Raw genomic sequence first — 21,463 nt, 5'->3', positions numbered from 1 at the left:
ACAAGATCATTCATGTATGAAATGAGTGATTTTTAGGCATTGTCCTCTATAGCCACAAAACCTACTTCTAATACAAAATGTGTGTCTGGGTCATAGCTCTCATCTGAATTTTCCTGAATCATAATGATTATTATGTCACTACTTGGGCAGCTCATTTTTTTGTGGACAATCATCCTGCCCTTCAGCTGTGAAGCCAGATGTCACTGCCTCCAAATAGGGTCGTTAGCTGGCCATCTCACAAGATCACAAGTGTATTTGCACCTCTCTTTCACTTCCATGTTTTAGTCATTGCTGCTTGAATAGGTGCAAATATTCAGGTCCAGAGGTGAAATTCTTGGTCATAAATGAGACAACTGAAATGCCAGCTTTCAAATCACAGCTGCCATTTTCACTGGTAAAATTCCCTTGTTTTCAGTCTTGGACTATCCTGGAGTCTTCTCTGGAGGGTAAGTGCTAATTATTTCATTCTATCTGAAAAATGGTTCTTCAGTGACACAAGATAGAAATTTAGTTCTTATTTCCTTCTAATTCTCAGAAATCAAATTATTTTTTTCCAGTTTGTATTTATTTGTGAATAGTTGCTTCCCTGGGATGTGGTGAATAGCACAGCAAAAGAAGCAGGGTAACATGAAAAGAAGGATAGTAACTTTATTTATATATTTACCACTATCATATTTTCCTCAAAGAGTCTGCTATTGGGAGTTGAAAATTGAATTTTTTAAAAAACTTTTTTATTGCTTCTGGTGAATCTGACTACATGTCAATAGGTTGAAGCAACTTGTTCTGCCTGCCTTCAGCAGTACTTGTAGTTGTTTAGATAAGAAGTGAATGACATAAAATCTAGTTATTCATCCTAGGTGTCATCACAAAGAAGTTTTTGCCCTGTTCATCCAGCCAGCATTAATTGCAGATGATGTGCAGACGAGCAGCTTTTTTGGAATGCATAGAAGTAAATTCTTTTCTATTTGAGCAGTACTTTACATCTGTGGAATTACACCAGTCTCAGACACTTAGGGCTCCTGGGTTAGTAATGAAAATGTCTAAAATACAACAGAAGAACATTTTAAGATCAACAAAATTTCAACATCTCTTGTAGTTTGCAAGGTGTTAAATATGCTTTTGAAATTGTCAGAAAGCAGTTGATTTGAGCCTGTGGTCCCTCTAGCAAAGGTTGTGATGTAATTTCATGATGGATGCATCAAAACCACTGCTACAACAGTGGCAGGACCTGAAACCTGATGTGGAAAAGAGGAGACAGGTGCCATTACAGAAAAAAACCCACCTTAATTTAAAACCCTGTATGTTGGCCATATACTATTTCTTCTCTAAAATTTAACAAAATGGTCATACTTAATCTGTGCATGCTACTGGTTATCTTAGACTGCTAGTAAAAGGTACAAATTCTGAACTTTCCCAGAGACATCTTTGTACAAATGTCTTGATGATATGATCAAAACTTCAGAAACTTGTGAACAAAGACTACATTGTGTAGTGGAAAGTAAAAGCACGCATTTTTATAATAGCGTGATCCCAGATCGAGAGTTATTTCTGTCCTTTCATAATTTCAGAAGAATGGAAACCACCGTTCCAGTGTTTGCAGTCTAATTTCTGTTCAGCTTTTGTTCAGAGCCTGACATCTGCATGTGTGTTTTGAACTGTGCTGTTTCAGCTGGAGACAAGGGCAGATAGTTACGCAACTTGGAGCACTGATAGATTAAAAGAAAATGCATATTCTTACTCTAGACAAAGCAACTCTAAACTTTTCCCTAGAAATTACTGAACCTTAATTCTGAGATGTTGTAATGATTTTTTGCCTGTATATAGTGGGATGAACCCATTGTTAAAAGACCCTTTCTTTCACTAAAGTTAACAATACATAAGGTTTTTAGGAAATCCTTTATTTGGAAGGGAGAAAGTTGAGTTTCAGCTCGGAAGGGGAAAGAGCTGCCATCTTAAATTACTTATTCAAAAATGTGATGAAAGGTTTTATTGCTGAGAAGAGGGTAGCAATATAAAAATGGGGGAGAGGAAGTGGGAAGAGAAGACTAAGGAAGTGGAAAGAGAAAACTAAGGGAAAAGCACACTGTATTAATGCTTTCTAGAGTTTCAAGAGTAGTCCTTGGTGGACAATTGCCTTTGCTTGAGAATCCTTCTTCCAGGGTGTACAAGTGGAAAAACCTCTTGTAGGCTCTGTGGACCAGTTTTGCTTCAGCTCATTGAATTCCAGTTTTAAAGAGAATAGAGGGCAGAACTGAGAATAAAAAGGCTGTATGTTAAGAGAAGATCTCCACATTGTTTTCTCTCAAAAATTCCTCACAGAGAAAATTGTAACTCTAAAAGGAAATTTGAGCATTTAAGGTTAAATTTAGTCACTAATTCACTTATTCATAGGATCATGGAGATCGGCTAGTCCAACACCCCAGAGTGGGACTGTTAGCTACTGGTATGTGATTTTAAAATAATCTCAGCCATCATATCAAGCTTTTGCTGTTCACAGTTTGCAGGAATTCTCTGCAGCAGTAATGAAAAGGACACTAAAATAGATTTCTTAATGTAAGCACTCTCTTGAAACACATCCACATCTCTTATGGCAGTTCTAAGAAATTCTAATCACCTGTAGCAAAATCGGAGAGTACTGCTCTAGAAATTAGAACTTCAGCCAGCAATGCTTGCAAGTGCTTATATTTTTTAATAGCATAAATTTTGTTTAAATCCTATATGCTAATTAATTTTCCTCTTGGAGTGCTTATAAATGAGTTAAATGAGTTAAATTTTGACATCTTCTGTACTTTCATTTTGAGGGTATACATTATCCCCAGTAAAGCTTCTGAGTAAAGGTATACACACACACTGAGATATTTCATCGTGGGTGTATTTTTAGAACAAACACCCACTTATATAATTGTCTTGGATGTCTGGTGAAGTGGTGTAGTGTTGTTAAAAAGCTTGGTGACAAGGAGAATGACACAACATGCACGACCTTAAAGGAATTAAGTGTGTGTTGTATTGTGTTACTGAATTAGCTTATGGCCACTGAGGGAGGTTTTTTTTTTTTTATGATTTGCCTTGCTTTTCCTGAAAAAACATCAAAGACTTATACTTCAATAAATTAAACTATTATTTTCTATTTATAGGCATGGGCTTAAGGGAGAGAACTTTTAACTTCTCTTTTAAAATAATCCCATTGTAAAATAGCAGTAAGACACTTAAAGCTGAGAACAGGGTCTAATCCAAAGTTTGTGCTGGACAAAAAAATTATTATCTTAACCAGTTAGAAATATTTTAGTTAGTCTTAGGCAAAATTATTTAGTTAGTCCTAGACAGAATTATATGGCTTAAATTTTAATTGGAAGTTATTTAAGAGTTCTAAAACTAAAGATCAAAATAAAAAATGTGTGGTCTTCTCACAATTTCTGGACACTGAAGATCACAGCAAGACAAGTTGAATGTAAGTGGACTACTTGGTGAAAACTCTCTCAGGACAATTCTAGTGCTTCTAAAATATTAATACTGCTGTGCCTGTAGAAGGAATTTGTCCCAAAGACCAGCTCTAGTATTGATCTGTATAGGTATATCTTGTGAAAACATTTTTTTCCTAATTTTTTACTATGTTTTGATTGTGCATTTTTTGTTAGCAATGATCAAAAAAAAAAAAAAAAAATTCTGAAAAGAAACCAGGAAAATATTTACGTAGACCTGTTAGGAGTAATTCTGACCACCCATCTTAATGACAGTAATTTGAAGCCAAAATTGGCTCAGTTGTGAAATACACCATTGCTCTCTTTTCTTCTAGTTTCTGCCTGTGATCAATGGGAATATTGCTCTCACTCCCTTTTGAGCAAGCCCTTCATCTGCAAAAGATGTCTGGAAAAGTTTAATACAAATAAGACATGAAAACCACGTAGTGAACTCTGCTATTGCTTTCCTCAAAGATCAAGTTTTGAAAAAAATAGAAACCCCCACAAACCTTCTGTCTTCCAATGCTTGTACCATTGAAAACTGCATTTTAATGATGTTTCTGCAGCCTTCAGAAACAAGAATAGGAGCATCAAAAAGATCTACAAAATATTTTAAAGCACATTACATTAAAGCTAGGATTGTAGGATGATGTTTGCTAATGATTAAGAATAGGAATCTTCAGCTGTGTATGTAGAAAGAAACAGACAGACTCCCCTATGGCATTACACGTGTATCTGGTGGAACATCTCCTGTGAGACAATTGCTAATGCTAATAGTATTCTTCGGTTGCTTTGCTGCTAATAATAAAAGAATGGGGACAGTTCACAAAAAAAAAGGAATTCCTGTTGTATGCAGCAATAGAAATAGCAGCAGAAACGTAAGTAGAGAGAGGTAGAAGTCTGTGAACAAGTAAAAAAAAAATCACTGTAAATAGGGCTGATCTTCCATTATAAGCCTTCTCCATTTATGTAATATCTTATTCATTTATGAAGTCTTAGAGCTTAAATCTATCATAAACCAAGACTGAACTAATTTAAAGTGATTATTGAAAGTTATTTAAAAGTCCAGAAGGGCAGACTTAAGGAGACCATAGGGAAAACAGTAGGAACCAGGGACTTGTTAATTTGAAAGGTAGACGAGCCAAAGGAGGAATTACTTATTGTGTGCTGAGAAGGATAGAGTTGGATCCTTCTGAAGAAAAATAGAACAAAAGCCTCTGCCATCAAAAAGCAAGATGGTACAGCATCCTTGACTGCTGAGTGTCACAGTGGCTGTCTTGCTGTGACCTGATGCTCTGAGTTCACTGGTGAATGCTGCATTGAACTAACGTGTCTTCACCTGAATGGCTCTCTGCTGATAGATTCCTTTTAATACATGTTAAAAATACAAAAGCTAGTAGTGGAATCTACTAAAACAAGTGATTTTGAGTGAAAGGCAAAAATCCTTTCATGCAGGTGTTAGTTGCAAGAATTAGAATTTGTGCTGGGACAGGGCTCATAAATTAAATCATAAAAACTGTCTCTCCAAAGCACGGTGGCTATGTATTAGCCAGTGAGCACCTATGAAAAAGAGTTATGAATGTGAAATGTCCAGTATTTTCTCTCCCTGTGACTCCTCAGAAAGGAAATTATTTTGATCCTAGTGAGCCAGTACCATAAGAACAAGGAGAAAAACTGTCACACTTCAAATATCTTCTTAGATATAAATTGTGTGATGAGTACAGAAGGAGTAGCAGGCAGTATTGCATGGCTCTCTTCAGCTGAAGGAGGCAGGGCTCACTGACTTGCGTATTTTCTCTCATTCATCTATGCCCAACGCTTACCTAACTATTTTGGTTCATATGCAAGCTGGGTCATTTAAGTGCATGCTTTAAAGCAAAAAGGAATGTGTAACAGTTGCTGCTCTGCAGTGCTGGACTTAGACCTGTCTGTATCAAGGCAAGAGTTTTAATGAGCACATGCAAGGAGTTGCTTGGATAAATTCCTGAGATACTGGAAATATAACTGTGATTTTAGAAATCTATTTATGATATACATCTATTGTAGAATGGCCATAATATGTGTTGATTAATATGCAGAGGCAGAATTTATCTGCTGCTGTCAGCATGTATTACCTGGTATATAGATAATGTAAATATATACCTAATATAAAACATCTTTCAAACACTGAATTGCTCAGTGAGGATGACTGAGATTTCCAGTGTTCTTTTGTTCAATTTTACACTAAAAACTTCCTTGTCTCTCCTCCCTACCCCATCTCCAAATAAGAAACCTTAATTCTAAGGTATTGAAAATAATTTGGGTGTTCTCACCATGACTTTGTTGTAAATAAAATCAGTCAAGAAGATGCACTTCCTGGGGACTCTTGATGTGTAAGACAGCAACTGTGGTGAGCTAGTCAAAAGCCACCATAGGCATAAAGTCTTGAAGATACTAAGGGTTGGTCATAACACTTTGCTTATTTAACTATTCTAATACTAAAAAAATGTAATAAAGTCATTGGTCCATTCTCTCACAGTATCTGAATTTACAGAATACAGAATTTGGCAAATTTTTTTATAGTTCATGATTCATAGCATGTTCTTACTCAGAGTGGTTATTAATAAAGGTAATCATTCTATTAAACCTACTGGGTATTTTCCATAAAATCTGCATATTTTGTATGTAACCATAGTTTTCTGCTGGCTTCTTACAGGGAGAGGTTGCTTAACAAGAAAGCTGACTTGCTGTGGTTTGGGAGTTTGCTCATTGCTGTCACTATATAATAAAGCTGTATCTGTAATAAGCTACCTACATTTTCAGTCTTAAACTCTTACTAAGACCTCACAGCTAAGATAGAAGTTAATGCTGCAAAGCCAGATGTTGCTTCTGGTAGAATGTGTGAGCATTCCGACCCTGATTCTCTCTTATGTTGGACTACACATTACAACTTCATATCTTGTATTTGAGACCATCTCAGGGGTGGCAGGAAGTGAGAAGGGAGCAACACAACTTTCTACTGTTGTCCTATATGCACTTTTAATACAGCAAATGAGAAAAGGTACTTGTGTTAGCTACTCTTGAACCAACATGCTACATGTTTGTACCTTGTTATTTGACCAGAAATGCTACTTTTTTTTTCTCTTCTTCCACCCACTCATGCCCTCAGGTGGTCCCCAGAGCACAGAAAATCAATGTGCTTTCTATTTCTAAGCGGCTGATGATACTATAAAAATAAATAGCATCAGTCGGGTAGACTAATAATTTTCTTGTGCCCATGGGAAATAGTTGTAGAAGGACAGTTTTAGCTCCTACAAGTTCTGGAATGCTGGTGACAATCAGTGGAAGTAGGGGGAGGGGTGGGAAAGTTGTTTTGAGAGGGTTTTTTCCTCGTGGGATGACCATAATTCCTTTAAAGAAAAAATTCGTGTTTGATATATAAGGCCTTGAGTGTTACCAGTTTGGGTCTGAGCCAAAGCACACTAAAGCATGGCTTCTGTGGATTTACCTGAATATTTTGGGTGAATGTCTCAAACTATTCAGGGCAGATGTTTTGGAGACATATCACAGGTACAGAGCAGGGAATTCAAAATGGTCTTTTGGACTTAGGAAGTTTGGGTTTGGAAACCATCTGCTTTTCCTCTGGTTTATTTCCCTGGGGTCATAAGAATATGGCTCCTAATCCCCTATAGTAGCAATTTCCCCGCAGGACATCCTGTTTGGGAATGTAACATGCCAGCTGCATTTGTGTTCTGAGGGAAGCTATTTCATGCTATTTTTCTTTGAGTAAAAGCTGTCTTTATCTGTTAAAAATTTGCTGTTGCAACAAAAGCTGAACAGAACTGGTGTTGGTAGTTACAAGAGCTAAGGGCTATAGCTTTTTCTTCCAAATCCTCTTAGTTGTGTGTAAAAGCATTTGTTTTCTCTTGCTTTTCTTCCTTTGGATTATGCTTTTATTCCTTACAATGTTGATTGTAACAGCAGACTGGTAACGTCTTTAACCAGAGGTTTTCAGGAAATACAGTAAAATAAGTAGCACAAGAGTGGTAGAAAGCAAATCATTTATACAAATGAAGCAGCGTTTGAAATACGTGTCTTTCTGTCTGCATTCATCTGAAACTTACAACACCCATAGCAAGTGATGGGTTTTTTGGGTGTTTGGTTTGATTTTTGTTTGTTTTGGGTTTTTTGGTTTTTTTTTTTTTTTTTTTTTTTTTTACTTCCAGGTAATTCTGTGCATAAATGTTGAAGAAAATTTCAGTGAATTTCTCCATTTTAGTATCCATTTAATTCCTGTGGCAGAGGATTCTTGCTAACTCTGAGCTTTTAATTATTTCCACTTACCACAAGATGTGAATTCATATTCCTCCCCTTCAGTTAATTTAAAAGTAAGAAGTAATGAAGGTCTTTGAGGCATGCTAGCATCTCTTATAACTATAATTCTTGGTCAGGAGGAGATTTAACCTATAGGTTACAGTAATGCAGGTGCTCAAATGCCAGAAAAACAGCATTGAAATTAGACATCCTCTGAACATTGCTATTTGTATGGTCTTGCTTGAACCCTGCTGTAGACTTTGTTTTGCAGAACACCTTATTTTCTATGTAAGATTAATTTCTCCATGAAGTCGAGTGGCCATGTCATCGTACTTAATGGGGATTCAAAGCAGAATATCTAACTACATTAAAAAAAAAAGCATGAATTTGGTTTGTAGGAAACCAACGCGATTGAGTCATGCAACCTGATATTTCAGAGGTTTATTGAATATGCCATAGATAAATGCCATTTTTAAAGTCTGTTCCTCTTCTGTGGTACAGTGTATCAAAATATGTTGGAAGAGCTTTTCTTCTACACTGGCATTTGTATGTTGTTTAGTCTCACTGTATAAACATGATGCCTGCACTTAATGCATGCCTGTGTGCCAGGGGGAATGACCAGGCATTTAACAGAGTCACTTACAGATTACAGTGGTGTACCAGTTTGAAAGCAAACCAGTTGGAGATCCCAAATCAGAATTACAATTTAATAGGAAAATTAAGATAAAGGCAATAATGCAGAAACACTGGCTTAACCTGACAGAGTCAGGGTACAACCTGACACCCCATCAGGCAGGATGGTGGTTGCAGTCCAATTAAGGGATGGCTGCAATCCTCCTGAAGTGATAGATGTAGTTCTGTAGAAGTGGTGATCCTGTAGAAGGATCTGGTCCTCCTCTGGAGGATCCAGTGGTGGTTTTGTAGCTCTTGTCCTCTGGGAATCCAGTAGGTGAGGCTGGCTGTTGTGTTCCAAACCTCAGATTATATCCAGATAGGAATGCTTGGTTTCTCCCCCTGGGCAGAGCATCTCACAATGGGATGATGTAATTTTATGAGCCATGCAGTGAGGCTGGATGGCCCATTAACAGAAGATATCCCTCCAGAGGGAGTTATCAAGGATGTGTCATGGAAGAGGTAAAGAACATTGCCCCACCTGGTTTCAACAGCTGGTGATAGAATACACACTTTTGGTTACATCTTACATTGTAACCTAAGACAAGTGGGCTTTCACCCATTTACATCAGTGTGGCTGGATTTGCAATGTTTTCTAAATATATGCTGAAATACCAAAATGTGTCAAAGAATAAAAGGCTCTAACTTTCCTATCCTACTCTGGGGATCGATTGCTGTTAGAAATTATACACCTACGTAAGTATACAGTGGAACTTATAGTCAGCTCTCATTTTCTTTACAAAGAATGCTTTTGGCTTAGTCCCGTGCTCAGCTCTGTTAAATCCCATGCAAAGCAAAATTTCCACTTATTTATTTTCCACTTATCAGTCAAAACAACAGCATCCTGAGGACTCTGATGCCTTTGTTAAGATGGGTTTCTCTGCGATCATGTAGAGAAAAGATAGATGATCAGAGGGCTGGAGCACCCTCCTATGAAGACAGGCTGAGAGAGTTAAGGTCATTCCACCTGAAGGAGAGAAGGCTCTGGGGAGACTCTAGAGAACCTTCCAGTATCTAAAGAGGGCAAGAGGGCCTTCAAGAGAGATGGAGCAGGACTTTTTACAAGGGCATGTAATGACAGGGCAAGGGTCAGTGGCTTTAAACTGAAAGAGAGTAGGTTTAGATTCGATATTAGGAAGAAATTCTTTACTGTGAGGATGGTGAGGCATAGAAACAGAAAAGCTGCGGGTGCCCCACCCCTGGAGTGTTCAAGGCCAGGTTGGATGGTGGTTTGAGGAAGCTGGTCTAGTCAGAGGGGTCCCTGCCCCCCATGGGGTGTTTGTGGGGAGTGGGTTGGAAGTAGACGATCTTTAAGGGCCCTTCCAACCCAGACTGCTCTATGGTTCCATAATGTGTTAGAAAGTCTAGCTGATGTAAACCTGAGGAATAATTTTGGATTCCAAAGATAAATTTGAGCTTGTAACCCTCTAAACTGGAGCTGTAAAAATTATTTGCATTTTTGCCCCTTGATAGTATAGAACAGATGTCTGTAATTACTGTTTTGTTCTGAAGCTCTGCTTCATTTTAAGGTATTCTGTTGCATGGGTTTGATTTTTTAACACTTACTTTCACAAATCTCTTCCTTCCTAACATGAAGTACTAAGAATCTGAGCTTTCAGTGTGTGTTATTTCAGCTTGTGTGTAACAGTCTGAATTTTGTTTTCTAGAGACATAAATAAGAATTCTATCTCAATAACTTATTTGTTTCTCAGCATTAAGTTCTCTTGTAGGTACAATAAATACCTTTAAATTTTTCAAGAAGTGATGACTGCCTACAAAAAAGGCATAAAAGATACCATGTTTCAGCTTAATAAGCTCATCTATGGAAGAAACATAGTGATACTTCCATAATTTCTATGTTTATTTTTAGTATTAAAAACAAAGGAGTCCTAGTGTTCTTCTCTAAGTATTGCTTTCTACTGCAGTATATCAAACCATCCTTTATGGTTTTTCAAATTCAAGTGGACTATGTTTACTTGTAACTAATTAAATTAAAACATTTTTTAATAAGTGGGAAAAAAACCTGCTATTTCCACTAAAATAAAACCAACTTGTATGAGTTAACTAAGGTAGCTACTCCAGTTCAATTTGAGAACTTACTCAAATTTGATATTCAAGTGTTGCAAAACCATAACTTTCTCTGAGGGTATTTTTTTTCTGATTACATTTAGAAAAGTATGTGTGGGAGGAGATCCCCACATACATGGGTGCATAATTGTTCCTAAGTAGGTGCTGCACATTCAGCTTAAGCTCAGTGAAATGCTTGAGATTTCTTGAACATAATAATTTCTTTTAAAAATATTGCAAGCTCTGGGATTTTTCTGCTGAATGTGTGCTAAAACTGTTAAAACCAAATTTTTCTTCTGGTTTCAAGGGGGCTTTTTTTGTCATCGGCTCTGAGGCCAGACATGAAGTGAGCAGTATTAGTTTTCCTCCAAAAGGATCAATGCAGTTAGTCTTGCCAAAACTGAGTCAGAGATGCAGAAAGCCAAAAGAAATGGCTACTGGAACTGATTTTTTTAAATAACTATGAGATCAGTTCAGATGTAAGTTATAAATTCTGCTGACCTGCAGACTGCTATGGAGTCAGAGTGCATTATTTGTGTAGGCTATCCTTCTGGCCTTGAGTTGCCCTGATGGTGCTTCAATACAAAGCAACAGTGGTGAGGTTTTAAACTATGGGTGCTTAGGGATTGATGAAGTTGTGTAACACTTTTCACAGGAATACAAGGTGCAGATCTGCTCAAGTATGTATCCTCCTCTCTCTTTTAAACACATTAAAAAAAAAAAAAAGCCTTCAGATTCCATAACTAAAGTGTTTGCATTATGCACAGAGTAGTTTAGCTAGTAGAGGAATAGTTGGAAAATTGCTATGGTGTACTTTGATTTCACATAAATCCCTAATAATAAAATAAATCCTTTTATGGATTACATGTATAGCCTGTGACTATAACACCATAAATTATAGTATATTATAAGAATATATGAATCTATAATGGCATGTTATGGCAGCAAAAAGATGACGTGTGTATACTATAACTGGGTGAATTGTCCCTAATCATCTCTCTCTAACCATCCTAATTGTCAGACTGCAATCAAGCCCACAAGGATTGATCTAATCTTAGATGAAACAGTTTGTAGCAGATGTTTCTTTATTTCTTCAATTCCTAACTCTAAATGCCAGCAGATTTGCAATGTGCAAAATATTAGTAATAAAAAAATACTATCAGAAATTTTAGGATTTGAACTATGACACTAAAATTATTGTAACTATCTTGAAGCATAAGGTCATGTTCCAAGCTCTGTAAACTCAAAGTTTAACCTTACTCCCTAATTTGGATGATGAATTGAAGCTCAAGGGTACATGCAAGGTTATCATATATGAGGAATGTTTCCCTGCTGGATAGTATTCATAGCATACCTTCAGACAATATTTCTTACTAAAGACACGGTATACCAGTCATTTTTTTGGTATATATTTGTGGGAGTTCATTAGTCTTGACTTTACAGTTTAAACAGCTTTGCTCTTATTGTGGTTGCTTTGTGGTAGATAGTTTGGTACCATTTTAAGAAAATAAATTGAAATAGGCAAGAACAGGTGGAGGGTTAGACTCAATTGAAACAAAAACTGAAAACTACCAATGCTTATTGTATCTTGTGGCAGTCTCGGCCCCACTGCTGACAGGAGCAGGTAACATCTTGCTTCTGAGCGGGACTACAGATTCATTTTGCCTCTCCTGTTTGGGTGGTGGATATCAGATGGCTGTGGAGTATCTCTGCCCTGCTGCTGGGACATAGGTGAGTTCCCAGCAGTGTGGTAAAGGAGCAGGAACTGGCCTCAATTCTCTGCTACTCTGCACCTTCTGTGCCGATTTGGGGAGCTCAGTGCTGTGCAGCAGTGCTCCGCCTCTCTTGCTTCTTCATATGAATCCAAATTTGCTGCCCAAAATGCACTCAATTAGTGCAGTGGGTACCATATTTCATTTCTGTTGTCAAAAAGGTAGACAGCAAAATCAGAGCTGTTAAATTGTTGGTAGCTAAAGTAAGTGGATTGCAACAATGAGGTGTTTTGGTTTGTGGTTTGGGCTTTTTTTCTCTGTTGAATTGACTCAGCAATAGTTTAGAGCCTGTAACTTGCTCTTTAGGCTGAGATATGAATTCCCATTTTCCTCCTGGGCCTTTTTACAGATAATAACTGCATTTCAATTTCTCGTAAGTTTTACTTGAATGTGTGACAAGTGTAGCAGTAAGGTGTCACCCCTTGTCTCTTCTCCCTTAGCCAAATTATGCACAGAATCAAAAAATGGTGGGTGTCAAAACAATGGTTAAATATGACTTTACTTTGACGACTATTTTTATTTTTCTCACTATGAATGCTGTATTTTTAAGTTGTGACTACATTTTTTTAATCTCACAACAAACTTCATTTCTCTCACATATCCCTTAAAAAATATCCATTTCTAATGGAGATAACTAGTGAGGTAAACTTGAACACATTCATATTTAAGTGGTTTTAATGCATGTATTGCAGATGTTGTCTTGTCAAACAGGAGAGCAATGCACATGGCAAGTCAGGGTTGAGAAATCAACTAGCCTTTCCTGCAGATAATGAGATGTAAATGCAGAACTGAATATTATTATGTCGTTGTCTTCCTGGGAGAAAATTTGGTGGGTTATGCTAGCAAAAAGCCCCATGAGTGATGCTTCAGTGCCTGTCCTGGTCAGTGGTGTTTTCTGTTAGTAATTAGGAGCTGACTCATTGCTGTTTCTCTCAAGAGACAAATGTTTCTACAGCTAGTGGCAGAAAATTAGATGGTTTTCCAGTATACCCAAGAAAGCTGCCATTTGTGCTGTCTTTTGGAGAGGTGCAGGGAGATTCAGAGCATCTAAAGTGGTTTGGGAAAAAAAGCTTATAGTGTTGCAACTTTATTTAAAGAAAAAAAAGGGATGGGGGATTTTTTTTTAAATTTCTGATTTTGTATTGGGTTTTTTGAGTGTGAGATTTCTGGAGTAATGGGTAGAAATTTGTCAATAAAAATCCCTTCTCTAAATATTAATGATGACTGGGAAAGCTTTATTGGCTACAGGTGTGAATAAAAAGAAATGTGAATCTCAAAAGTATTTATTGCAAATGACTAGGAAAAGGCCTTAGAAATCTCTGGAAAATGGAAAATCATACATAAAATTTCCACTGTAACTTGATTATTTTAGAGAAAGGAAATTTTTTTTCTTTCTGAATAAAAAAACCAAACCAAACAAACAAAAACACAAACCAAACAAACAAACAAACAAAAAAACCCTAGCCAGTGGATTTTCTGCAATATGTATTTTAATGGATTTGTTGTGAACAGCCATGGCAACAATAAAACAGAATTGTATGATGTAAGCATGAAAAGTAATGGCCCTTTCAGAGGCCAGATTTTTGCACATATTAGTCAAGAATATTAAAAAATATGATCATGCTGAAAATGTGAGCTGAGCAATGTGCTATATTAAGCAGAAGAAAAAGTATGGAAAGATGAATATGCGGAGATTTCATAATTAATTGATCTGTTGCAGTGTTTTAAGTAAAATATAAAAGAAAGGATCTCTGAAGATTAATAGAAATGTATCAGCTATAAGGTTATATTGTTCCAGGTTCTGGAATCCTCTCACTAATAAGATGAGGCTGCTCAGGGTCCATCTTTAGGAAAGAGGCTGCTCTCTCCCACAAGCTTATACATTGTAATCAAAATCATTCCCATATGATATCACAAGGGGCAACCTAATCAGTTCTCACCAGACCACAAATGGGCTGAGTTATTGCCATGGCTTACTGATATAAAATTGCACAACATCCTGTGTAATAGAATCTGGAGGAATATTTTTTTTGTGCTTTGCCCATCTTGTAAAACTGAGATAGGAAGCACGTTGTTTAAAGAGGTTCTGCTATGCCTAAGGCTCTGCAGGTAATTTCAATAGAATCCTTATCAAGATTGTAATGAATAAGGTTTTGTCCTTCTAATTGATACTGTAATAAAAGAAAAGCTAATAAAAAGAAAAGGTAATAAAAGAAAGCTGAAACCCAGCATGTACTTAATGCCATCTTTCTGAATTTCTCCAGTAAAAAAAGCAATGGCATGGGGTAGACTTTGTGTTGTTTGCCCTTGATACAAAATTTTAAAATCATATTTGTTGAACAGTGAGTGCTCATCCAAGGATGTAACCCTGATTAAATGATCAAATATTTGGCATTTCTTCAATTAAGCACATGTGGAAAACAGACACTAAAGTCTCACAGGAAATACTAAGTACTACGGAGACAACACCGTGAGTGGTTCTAATTCTCTCAGTTCTGAAAGGGCTGATGCTGATTTCTCTCACAATGGCTTCCCCAATTATCTGAGGAATTTAGAAGTCTTTCAGAAGTTTTGATTACAGCCAATGGCATCCTAAAGTAGGCCAGGGATAAAAGAGTATCTCACAGTTCGTGAATAATTGAGTAGGCTTGTGTATAACAATGAGGTGCCTTATGAAAGGCAAATGTTTGTTTGCTGTGTGCTCACATCTGCACCTATTTATTCATATTTATAGGTAAATTCATATGCTAATGCTTTTTCAAACACTAAGATACAAAGTGTCTGTTGGCATAATAAGGTAAAATGCTGCTGAAATGCAATGGAACTGTATATGTTTATACCAGCTTTAAAATTAGGTTGCAAAAAAAAATCCAAATGCAAGGATATATCTTGGCATATGTAGATAGAATATCAGGAGTCCTCTTTAGGCCATTTCATTCTTCAGATCTCTCCTCTTCTTAAAGGTCTGGAAAAAACAGATGCCAATAAATTGAAGCAGTTACAGTCTAAAGGACAAACTTATGTTTCCCTCCTCCTGCTATTCAGTGTTCTTTAAAAGCAAAGGCTGTTCATTCCTACAGTCTGTATGCTGAAGCCTTTGAATTCATCTCAGTTCTGAAATTTTTGAAATGGCCTGATGAGGAGCATCCTTAAAGATAACTAGCATCAAGCCCTAGTATTTGATGGTAGTTCCCAGTAGTAAGGAGGTCAAACCCTTCCTCTAGAATTTCATCAGCTTATCTGCAAACCCTCAAATTCACTTTCACACTGTCCCAAATTGATATCCAGTGAAAAAAAGACTGAAGCCGTCATTTAGGAAAACCTGCTCATTTGTCACTAAAGGAAGGGCTTTGGAGTCTGCAGTAGATGACCTTTGATCTAGAAAATGTTCTCATCCTCACAGGGAGAGATCTGACTCCTTGACTGTGATGTCCTTTTTTAGGGATATTTCTAACATACTGGATCTAACCGATACTTCGCATTGCAACAAAATATGACTGTCCCATATATACATATAAACACATATAAAAATATATTTAAAACAAACAAACAAACAAACAGAAACCCCTCCACCAAACTTTGAAGAAGTTCTGTTAATTAACACAAAATACCTGTTTCATTATCACCAGCTGTCAAAAGGTCATCTGTAAAATACAGATTTCATGGCTATGCTAAAACCTACCACCACAGATGATGACATGGGTTGGTCTGGCTTTTCTAAAGAGAAATTTTTGAGGACTGCAAGACATTAAAGGCACAAAATGAAAATAAGGAAATCAAGAAAACATTTGAAATTATGCTAGTGGTTTTTACCTTGATAAAGAACTTCCTAGGAAAAGGCTTTCCTTAGAGGAAGAGGAATGAACTGAAACTACACATAGACTAAGAAAACCACCCAAGATCCCAGAAGAGCCAGGAGTATTATCAAAAGTGACACTTTCATTAAATGAATAAATATGTCCCTTTTGGACAGTTTTTTGTAAGATCAAAATAGTATGAATATTCCATATCTTTGTGTGTGGAGCTTTTCACACAATAAAATTGTGTAGAGTTAATATGTTTAATCAAGAAATAACTGTGGGAGCAGTGCTGTAGTTTTGGTAAAGTCAAGTTCCAGCACTGCCAAGATGTTATTTGAAGAAAGTACTATCTAATAAAGATGGTTTATGATGTCCCAAAGTGTAATGTCATTTTTTTTTCAGGAAGTATGATATTGTCTTTGCTTTCCCTCAGGATAGGTGAAGTAATTTCTGAGATAGAAAGTACAGTTGTACAGTTGCCGCTTTACAACCTTAGTAGAAAAAGCCTAAAAATTGTGTTGTTTGTAAGGAGTATACTTGCAAAGGATTTAATTACATTCCATGTTTTCTTCTAAAACTCTTGATAACTAAACATATTGATAGAGTCGCCCAATGGTAATTCTTTAAAAGAAGACACTAATTTTGACAGATAACATTCATCTTAGATAGTGCCAACAGGATAGTGTCAGTAGTATTATGTCATAATGTGGTTAATTAGGATTAATTATTTTAATGACACTACATTTTCTCCTTGTACTCAGACAACAGACTGAGGGGAAAATCCTGCCTGCTTATATTTCCTTAGTATTTTTTAATTATCTGGCTTTTTTTTGTAATGGGAGATATGGTTGATCCAAATTTAATAATACTGTATTTCTTGTGCTGTGTCATTAAATTTTGGAGAATTTGTACTGAATTAAGGCTCTTCATGTATGGCCAGTGGAATCATTAACTAGTATTGTGTTTGGGACTTTTTTCAATGCATTCTTGAATTAATAACATAAAATTTCATATGGTATTGTTTATAGAGGTGTCCAAGCACTGGAGAGAAGCATGAAGTGAACTGCTGCCACAGATTATAAAACTAGATTGATATCTAATCTCTTATTTGCATAATATAGTCTAGAGGATTATCATTAATCATCTTCTCTTTGAACTGCAAGTGTATGATTATTTGATAATTTAATTCTTATTTTAAAATTCTGGTTATGGCAATATGATCAGAATGCTTGGTAGGTAGTCTAATAAAGTACTCTTGCTGCCTTGTTGTTTAACAATGCTTTCTAAGCAAAATCTAGCGTGTTTCTCATTAAAATTTTCAGGAGGATTTTAGTTTTCACTACATGTTCCCAAAATTTACTAATCTGCATAGTTTTTCCTTAGAAAGTTTGTTATTGAACTGAGAGAACTAGATGTTGTTAACCAGAAATGGCCACATTAGTTCTTATTTCAACCTTGTGTTTTCTTTTCTGTGTGCACAATGATGCTAAAGGTGATGACTGTTTTCTGTTAAAAGCTGCAATGGATGTTTCTCAATGGCGTCAATCCTTTCATAGAAAAGGAGGATAGACAAACGTGAAAGCTAGAAATGCGTGATTTTTTAAGAACTTCCTCTAATGACAGTCTTACAATGCTTTTCATATTCAAAGTTCATGGATTTACTTGCATCTCGGGAATTGTCAGTTTTAGCAGTGATTACAGAAATTGAAGCAAAGAAGTTTACAAAGGATTGGCAATCAAAATGCATAAATTGACAAATTGGTATACTTGTGTAGAAATAATTGATGCTCTCAGGATTTTCCAGACTCTTAAAGTAGAACACTGTCATTTTAAAATTTCTTTCTAAGTCAATTCTGTAACTGAATGCATTTGTGATACTGTCCACCTTTAAAGAAAAACTAATAGAATCCCCTGATTTTGTTCACAGATTTTTAGGCGTTGTTGGTTGGTTTTCAAGAAGGCTTCCAGTAAAGGACCCAGGAGGCTAGAAAAATTTCCAGATGAGAAGGCAGCATATTTCAGGAACTTTCACAAGGTAAGTCATGCCTTTCTCGTGAACTGAAGCATTGCCTGTTTATCACTCTTCCTTGGGAAAAGTGTGTTCTTGATGTGTCTGGTTTGCAAACAATACAGTGAGTCTTGTTGAAAACCTAATCCTGGCAATAAAAGCACAGTAAAACATCCGTAAGTCTCAGTGATGCAGGTGAAATATCACACTGTTTTTTTCCAGATGAGCACAAAACCCTTAATGTGTGTGAAGCAACAGAATATTTTTTTATTTAAACACTCGTAATTTGGAAGTGTGTAAAATTGGCTGCCTATTCAAATGTTTAATCAGTAGTTGTTAGCTAAGTATTAAACAAATTCTGAAAATGCTACATACCTCAGTTGTAATGGTGACACTCTTTGAATGTGTAAGGTTTTTCCCAGAACTCAGGATTTACAAGCTCTGTCAACAAAAAGGATTTTTAACAGTAAAAAATCAGGATTCACTGAATGAGATACTCCCTGCTTTCTCTATCTCTCACACTTCTGTGATGGGAAACAAGATATCTGAGCCTGAGTTCTTCCTTCTGTCTCGTAAGTTACTATTACCAGCCCCTCCAAGGCTGTCAGTTGACTTGATGCTGGCTAAGCCTAAAACAGGGCAGAGATCTGTGCTTGTCCTATTATCTTCTCTCAAGTCACTGTTAGCTTTATGCCATATCAATGTTAGATATTCCATTAAACCTGTCAAGTTGAAACATAAGGATGACTTAACCAAGTGCCACACAGCAAGCAGTGAAAAGGTGTTAATGTAAGCCTAGATCTCTTGAAGGCAGGTGTGATATTTTTACCATAGAACTACAAATTGGCCTTCAGGTTCCAGTAGCCAGACTGTTCTACTGTGGGTCCCCTGTGGGGACACAAGTCCTGCCAGCAAAGCATCTCCAGCATGAGCTCCTCTCTCCGTGGGTCCACAGGCCAGGAGCCTGCTCCAACGTGGGCTTCTGATGTGGCCACAGCTTTTTTGCAAGGCTTTGGGGAAGTTTTTGTGTTGTTTTTTTTTTTTTTTTTAATTCTTTTTTGAGCCTGTTACGCCTATAGCATACCTAATGTGTAAAAGGACTCAGAAAGACTTTACATGTTGCTTGTCAACAGTCATCACTGTAGAAAAAATAATGTGTTGAGAAGCTCAGAAAGTAACATAGATACAGATGCAGCTGTTGCAGTATTGATGGAAGAGTTGCCCTTTGCAAATGGAAAAGAGGGGTGTTGCTCTTTTTCATCTGGATTTTCCCCTCTTATTCCATTCCATGAGGATAGGATGGAAAGAGAAAGAAATGGATAGTCTTTCCTATTTAAAAGGCTAATGTGTTTCTGGCTGTAGAGAAAGAGGAATTGTATCTGTTCACTTGGATTATACCCATTTTCAAGTTAAGCCATGAAATCATTTCTGAGGGTATTTTATCACAAAATAGAAACCCAGAATCTTATTCTCTGGCTTGATTTTTTTTCCAAGGATATTTTATTATTTCATAGTGATTATTCTCAATTGCCTCCATTCTGATAAATAAAATAGTGGTGAAGTAGATGTGCATGAGTTGTGAATAGTCATCGAGAATGACTATTGAGGGAACTGTGCAGGTTATTATAGGATCAAATTTAGTTATTTGATTGCTCATATTGGATGAAAATACTGTGATTTTCTTTCTTTCTTTTCTAGAGCTGTTTATTGGTTTGTTATATTTTGAAGTTGTTCAAAATGCATATTTATCTCTAGTCAGTGCAAACTAGTAGCCCTGTTTTGAAATTGTCCATTTCCTTTCTCAATCACAGAATATAAAGAGGGCATATGGTACGAAAAGTTGAAGATTAACTCTGAACACTGAGAATCAATGAAAAAAAAATATTAAATATTGAAGAACTGAGATTTGGTGCTTTTTAAAGAAAGAATTAAATATAAGTTGCAAGCCTGACTCCTTATGAAAGGACAACGTGCATAAAGGGACAAAAGGCTCCGCTCATTCACTAGTGTTCATATAAGGCTATATATATCAACCCTGAGATCCTTTTCCCTGTACAATTTCTTTCTAAGTAGTAGAAGGGGTTGGTGTAGAGGAGTACTCAGAATGCACTGTGTTTCTCTAGGAACTTATGTCCTTTAGACTTTAGGATCGTCTAGGTTACCTTGGGAGAAGGCCTAGCAGTAGCACAGAGTTAGATTTTATTGTGCAATTTTTTTTAGCTTTCTTATGCAGAGATATAGAAGAAAATTTTACATCTCAAGTGGAGATATAGCAAAAATTAATATCTTTGATTCATCTGTGTTCAAATCAATATTCAGGATTGCAAACAGTACCCTGATATAAGTAACTCATCAAGGTCTCCACTTTTCCATGTTTGAGCTTGAAATGAGGCTTAAATGAAATTCCTCTTTAAAGTATTTTACCTAGATGACTATATATCTCCCCTACTTACTTAATAAACTTGTGTACTGGGCAGTGTAATTTATAGAAGGGGCTAAACAAAAGAAAAAACCCAGAACTGCTAACACAAAGTTTAGACAAATAAAAATAGCGATTTTCTGGTTTACATATGCTAAATAAATAGTCATTAATGAGTAAAAAAGCTGTCCTCTTTAGAAAAATCATTCCCCTCCCCCTGCTCAGTATCCAGCCTATGCATGGGTTTGTTTGCTATTCTGTAATTCTGTAAATTGCTGTCATGCATTGCTGTGGTGTTGGGTTTTTTTTACTAGTAATTTTCTTACTATAAATAACAGTAATGGCATTAGTCCTAGACAAGTGCCACCTGACAGCAACAGTGCATATTACATTCATTAGCCAAAACGTGACCTCATGTGTTCATTGCAGTTTCTGGTATCAAATTAAAATTTCTCATTACTGTAAATTTAGATCATTGCACTCTTGCTCAGGTAAGTTTATCTCTTAGCTGTTCTGTTTTCCCTTGAACATTCATTGCAGAGGTTGTGCAGAACAGCTGTGTTGACTCCCATTGCTCCCTCTAAAGACAGGATAAAATAGCAGTACCTCTGCATCCATGCCAGTGGTGGGTATGTTCTTGGTAGCCACCCCTACACTGTCAGAAAAGACCAAAAACAGACACCACAGCTTTACCAACTTAAAAGAGAGCATAAATAAAAAAGATTTCTTATTTCTGTAATAGAAGATATAAGGTATATAAAAACTGAATATTTTATGCTTTGGAGATATACGGATCAGGCAGTACCAGTGCCTGTAACCCATTAGGAGACGCTTTCAGGAGCATTGCAGAAGGTCAGCATGGTTAAGTAGCAACATGGAGATTACTAGAAATGAGAGATCAAACGTCCAAACCTGGAGTGTATCCAAATGAATGAGAAAAAGCATTACACAGCTGGCCAATTAATTCTGAAAGC

At 36.5% G+C, this 21,463-nt stretch overlaps 1 protein-coding gene across 2 annotated transcripts in view; it reads left to right on the top strand.

The window, feature by feature from the left end:
* Positions 1-21,463, top strand: part of DOK6 (docking protein 6) — a 254,684-nt gene that overhangs the window by 76,908 nt on the left and 156,313 nt on the right. For both annotated transcript variants that reach the window (XM_069005925.1, XM_069005927.1), the window contains exon 2: positions 17,990-18,097. In XM_069005925.1, the coding sequence (XP_068862026.1) occupies positions 17,990-18,097 (108 nt within the window). The remainder of the gene's footprint in view (positions 1-17,989; positions 18,098-21,463) is intronic.

Source organism: Aphelocoma coerulescens, chromosome 2 (assembly GCF_041296385.1).
Source record: "Aphelocoma coerulescens isolate FSJ_1873_10779 chromosome 2, UR_Acoe_1.0, whole genome shotgun sequence".
Lineage (NCBI taxonomy): Eukaryota > Metazoa > Chordata > Aves > Passeriformes > Corvidae > Aphelocoma > Aphelocoma coerulescens.
The sequence above is the reverse complement of the archived record's forward strand: the minus strand, read 5'-3'. Positions and strand labels throughout refer to the sequence as shown.